Source organism: Chenopodium quinoa, unplaced genomic scaffold (assembly GCF_001683475.1).
Source record: "Chenopodium quinoa cultivar QQ74 unplaced genomic scaffold, ASM168347v1, whole genome shotgun sequence".
Lineage (NCBI taxonomy): Eukaryota > Viridiplantae > Streptophyta > Magnoliopsida > Caryophyllales > Amaranthaceae > Chenopodium > Chenopodium quinoa.
The window spans coordinates 654,884-661,212 of NW_018743175.1; the positions used below are offsets into that span (position 1 = coordinate 654,884).

Genomic DNA, 6,329 nt, shown 5'->3' on the forward strand with positions numbered 1-6,329 from the left:
TTTACAGTAATTTACAGTATATCGAGCATTTTACATGTGTGATCAGTAATATAAGTTTTTTTTTTCAAAAGTAACCCTTATTTTCACATAAATGACCCATATCTATATAAACGTGACTCGTATTTTCACAAAAGTTATCCAGAATCTCACCTGTTTTTTGATTATTTTTTTCAAAAGTGACTCATATTTGAACAAAAGTGACCCATATTTTCACAAAAGTTATACATTAAAATTACTTATAACAATGCATAGAAACATAGAAATATTAACAAAAACAAACAAAAAAGTTAAAAATTAACAAAATTGGTCACAAAATTCTGAAATGTAGCTTCAATTTTTTTCGTTTGAACTAATAGGAGGAGCAATTATCTCGTTCTTTGGAACCTTATAATTCGCCATTATAATCAAAAATTAAAATTAAAAAAGAATTTAGATGAACATACCTTAAAAAAATTAAAATAGAAAAATAGATGAACGTATATCTCGAAATTGGTTGTAGAAGAAGAATAAATGAACAAAATAGCAAATTTAAGTAAGAAATCAAGATTCAATCGTAAAAAAGAGAACGAAAGATGAAGAAATAGAGAGAGGAGAGAGAAAAAGAACACGAGAAAAAGAAAGAGAAGTAGGGAACTAGGAGCAGAGAGAAAAATAAAAATAAAAATTATTTTCAAAAACTTCGCCACACAGTAAATTAATGTAAATTGGATTTTTTTTAAAAATTTGTCTTTCCATTTTATATATATTTTCAATCAAACAAGCACTTAATCTAAGAAATTATCAAACATTTTGCTATAAAAATAGTAAATACATGCGAGGATTAGTCTTTCTAAAAACAGGAGAGTACAAAAGAAATACTAAACCGATAGTAGTTACAAAACACTTCACGTCCACACCGGTCTTTTTAAATAGGATCATCAAATTTTGGTCATTTTCAGGAACAATTGAGAGAATTGAACATTACAAAGCCATATGTAAACCAAAGATCCAAACCTACCTTGATTTTTAATATTAGTCCTTATAATGGGATCCAACTGATACGTGCTACAATTGACCGATTACGATTTGCCTTTCCATATCAGCTAGTCGGATCATCCATTTATCAACAATTACTTCCAAATCTCCAACACTAGACCACGTGGCATGTATCTTATCCTAAGCTACTGCACAAGGTTGATCATTGGATAATTATGTCTATTATATTATTTTTGCGTCATTGCATCCACTAAATAGTTAAATCACTATGTTTTGACCACTCACTTATTATATGTAAAAAGTTAAAGCTTTACATATGAATATATGATTATGAACAAATTTTAAGCATGCATTGGATTGCTTTTTAAAATGTTTTAACAATACCGAAAGTTGATTAGTAGAATTGCGCGATCGATATTCCTTTTCAAAATAGCAAATTCTTATATGAAATAGTCTGAATATTATAAAATTGGTTGCACTTGCTTCCTCCGTTTTTGTTTGCTAGTCCTATTTAAAAAATTTTGACCATTTAAAATTAAAGGGAATCTTTCAAATTCCTCTCTATATATAAAAATAAATATAGTCATATGAGATTTAGTTTTATTTGTCTCGATGAGTACATTATTAATATCTAATTTTTATAATTTTTACTAGTGTGAGATTAAAGATATTTGCAATCAAATTTTTGCATAGATATACGTATATGAGAGTATTATCTTTTGGGACTTTCCTAAATAGATTTCAAACTCTTGCTTTTTGTCTTGGTAAAAATCTTACAATAGCATTTATTTATCTTAATTTTATCTCCTTATAGTAAGTAATCTCCTAATATCAAAATAATATCACATATGATATTATACTCATGATATTATAATAATACTTTTTAGATCTCATCAACAAGGTAAAAAGTTTCTTGATCGGTAAAAATAAATTAAAATTTTAATGCACACAATCTTCTCTTCTAGCAAACCCAACGATCTCACTTTCTTTTCCTTTCCTTCAGTGTTGTTACAAAGAGAGGAAAGAATTTTGCAGAACAAAAGAAGTGTAATTAGATGTACTCGCATTGATAAAAATAAAAGTAGTATAATTTCTAGGGACTTTCCTAATATTATCACATAAATAGATTTCAAACTCTTACTTCTTGTCTTGGTAAAAATCTCACAACAGTATTTATCTTAATTTTATATCTTTATAGTAATCTCCTAACATCAAAATAATATCACAATATTATTATACTTTTTTAGATCTCATCAATAAGGTAAAAAGTTTCTTAGTTTAAAAAAATAAATTAAGGAGTATAACTTAAATGCACACTCTCTTTCTCTTCTAGCAAACCCAAAGATCTCACTTTCTTTCCCTTTACTTCAGTGTTGTTATAAAAAGTAGGAAGAATTTTGTGGAACAAAAGAAGTACTCCGTTATGTTATTAGATGTACTCGCATTGATAAAAATAAAAGTACAATTGGACACCAACAATGAATTGGATGGGTTAGCTAGTCCTAAAAAATGCACAGGCATATAGTTTCCTCTTTTCGAGGAAGTAAAATTGGGTAAATTACAAAGAGATAAAATCGTGTAAGGGGAAAAAAACCAATACACGTCCAAGTACCTAATGTATTTGGACACGATAACAATCACGATTACAATCCCTTTCATAGGTTAATATGGTAGTCTAAATTTTGCACAGAAAAAACGATCATCATTATTATATTCATATTTATCCGAAGCAAATAACGTGTTTAAATTTAGTCATTAGCTTTGAATTAAAGTACAAGAGATAAATCTTCTTACTAATGACTGACGTATGTATGGTAACATAAGAATAATTTTCCTATAACCCAATTTCAATACAATTCCAATTTGATATTCTGTACCTCTCTATATAAACACTCAAACTTCATTACATTTGCAAACACAAAACAAACTCTAAAAAAAAACACACCCTTGAATTTTTAACAACTCAATGGCAACAGGAGTTCCTCCAACCACTTCAATTAACAACACAATTTTAAACCATAATAAAAAACGTTCAAGCGACAATGAAGATTATGGTTACAACTCTATGCTCATAACCAAGAAGGCCGCAATCGCGGCCACGGAAGATCCCGTGGCTGCGCTAGCAAGCGCACGCCACGAGTTCGGAGAACACGGAGGGGTAAATATGTCAATAGAGGCATCCGCAACCTTTACGGTTATGGAGCCAGAAACTATGAGGCGGTTATTTTCTGGTGAATTAGGACCTGACCGTGACTATTTCATATATAGTCGTCATTTTAACCCTACGGTCCTAAACCTCGGACGCCTTATGGCCGCCTTGGAGGGGACGGAGGCCGCTTATTGCACAGCTAGCGGCATGTCCGCTATCTCCTCCGTCCTCCTCCAACTCGTAGGCGCTGGCGGCCATATCGTAGCGTCTCAAACACTATATGGTGGTACTCATGCTTTGCTTACGCATTTTCTCCCGCGTACAAGCGGGATCAATACTACGTTTGTGGATATATGTGATCATGCCGCCATTAAGGAGGCGATCGTGGAGGGAAAGACTAAAGTGGTTTATTTCGAGTCGGTATCGAACCCGACTCTGACGGTGGCGGATATACCTGAGGTGTGTAGGATTGCACACGATAAAGGGGTGATTGTGGTGGTGGATAATACTTTTGCACCGGTTGTGATATCTCCCGCTAGGCTTGGTGCGGACGTGGTTGTGCATAGTATTTCCAAGTATATTAGTGGTGGGGCCGATATTATCGCAGGTAATGTCATCTTTAATTTGTCATTTGATCGTATAATATTTTTTTTTTAATTTACCTATTATACATGTGTCTTGTTGTTTCTACCTATTTTTGTCGCAATTTTATTGCATGAATTTTGATTGGAATTTACTGCATGATTATTGATTGGAATTTGTTATCTGTCCTTTGTTAATGTATAGTATTGGTAAACTGGTAAGACATGCACTGGATAAACAGAGGACATTATTGATTTATTGATTGGAAGTATCAAATATGCTAAGAATAATGTAGTGTAGCCTCTTACTCGTTAAATTTTTCTCGGTAATTTTGTCAATTAAAACGGAGAGAATATATATATAAAAAAAAAGAGGGAGTATATACAAAAAGTTGCGGTCTTAATTAGGTGGATGTTAAAATACGTAACTAATATATTCCGTACACTAAAGAAAAAAGGTAATTGTAAATTAAATTTCATTTTCAATTCTTTTGTTGGTAAAGATGATAAAGGTTTAAACATACATGGTGTGGAATTTCAATTGAACAGACCATTTTGGAGTCAAGCGTGGTTAATTTTTGCTAAATAAGCAGTGATTAATTTTTGCTAAAGAAATAAAATTGATTAATACAGAGTAATTTTTCTTTTGATAGTAAAGATGACCAGCCAGTCTGCTAGATATCAAACAGCGATACATGCATGCACAAACACAATTATTCGTGATAGAGAACTTAAACTCTTGACTTGTGTTAATCTGTTACTCACTTTGTATCTTGCTATATATTTACGGAGAAAATGAAAAATAATTCAAAAAATTAATAATTAGTTCATCCCTTGTAAGTTATGTACTTATGTATATGTTCCCGATGCACTTATCACATTTTTCGCCTAAACACGTTACACGTGCAATTGAGCTTTTATATACTTCGTATAACATTTAAAGTCACTAAAACCTAAATTCCACTTGATAAAGGCTGAATTAAACTCCACCTACACGACTAATTATCTAACTCTTATGTATTTCGTATAATATATAAACAAGAAAAGTGTAAAAACTAGCTCAAGAACAAGAGTATATAAAGTGTAATTTAAAATATAGAGAAAAATCTTGGTACTCCGTAACAATTTACCATGTTAAAGAGGCCAAAGTGACATTTTCCACCTCAATCATAAGATGCCTCTAGTACTATCAATTGTGGTGTGTGTCATATAAATTGCCATCTGGCCCATCTTTGGCTTGTACCTATCAGTCCTACAAAATTTCCAACACTTTGGGTCTTGGATAAGCTTTAACTCACGTACTCACGTTTCCCTCATTCGATTCACTCTTTATTTATGACTTTTGTGAGTTACGACAAATATGTCAACATTGTACTACTCTTTAACTTTAAATTACTCTCATGTTTGCCTTTCACCTTTCATCAATTGTAAAAATGCACAACTAGTCGGGTTGTAAAAGGACGATAAAATCTACTCCGTAATTTTTTTATTTAACACTTTTTAAGTTTTTAAATCGCACATCATTTATAATAAGTGAAAGTTGTTAAATTTTGTTAGTTGTTTAAAGTTTTCCATCGCTAAATGGAGTACTCCGTACCATTTTAGAAAAATAAATAGACGTACTTATAATTGGCTTGACTTGATGTAGGTGCTGTCTGTGGGCCAGCAAGCCTAGTGAATTCAATGATGGACTTACACCAAGGGGCCTTAATGCTACTAGGCCCAACAATGAACGCCAAAGTGGCATTTGAACTCTCTGAAAGGCTTCCTCATTTAGGCCTCAGAATGAAAGAGCATTGTGCACGGGCCTTAGAATTTGCCAAAAGGATGAAAAAATTGGGCCTAAAAGTCGTATATCCTGGGCTAGAAGATCATCCACAACACGAGCTTTTAAAGTCCATTTGCAGCCAACAATATGGGTATGGTGGCATCCTGTGTGTGGATATGGAGACCGAGGAGCGGGCCAACCGGTTGATGTACCAGCTCCAAAACTGCACCCAGTTTGGGTTCATGGCGGTTAGCTTGGGCTACTACGAGACCCTTATGTCGTGCTCCGGTAGCAGCACTAGTAGTGAGATGAGTGAGGAGGAAAAGGCTCGCGCAGGTATCTCACCGGGCCTTGTTAGGATGTCCATTGGCTATACTGGCACGCTCGAGCAGAAGTGGGCCCAATTTGAGAAGGCATTGGGTAAATTGCAGGATGTCAAGTTTAGTGTTCGCCACAAATGAATCAAGAGAAAGGTCTTGTTGCACTCTTGCTTAGCTCTGCCTTAGAATATACTTTGATCAATTAGTATGATGCTGTAAGTAACTTTGGTTTCATACTATATTGTCTATATAAACGGCATATTCAACTGTGGCAATGCCATATTTTGTTATGTATCCTGTCTTTATTTTCCTTGTGCTTGTCTACTCGTAATTTTATTCTTATATAGTCTTAACAATTAAGTCTTACACTTAGACAGTCCTACTTGTTTTTCCTCTGCACTTAAACTTGTAACCATACATCAAGGTGACGAGTGATAAATCGTGCAGTCGTGCACATGATCCTTGCCTAGGTAATTTATGGTGTACGAATTATATGGTATGTATTGGGACTACATGGGTAATTGGGTATAGGGGAA

The 6,329-nt window shown here is 33.4% G+C and overlaps 1 protein-coding gene across 1 annotated transcript; it reads left to right on the forward strand.

Annotated features, from left to right (window-relative positions):
- The first annotated feature begins 2,756 nt into the window (after positions 1-2,756).
- Positions 2,757-6,103, forward strand: LOC110732304 (methionine gamma-lyase-like). The gene is made up of 2 exons (XM_021912225.1): positions 2,757-3,731; positions 5,354-6,103. The coding sequence occupies exons 1-2, from the start codon at positions 2,942-2,944 to the stop codon at positions 5,932-5,934; spliced, it is 1,371 nt and encodes a 456-aa protein (XP_021767917.1). The 5' UTR covers positions 2,757-2,941; the 3' UTR covers positions 5,935-6,103.
- Positions 6,104-6,329: the final 226 nt, after the last annotated feature.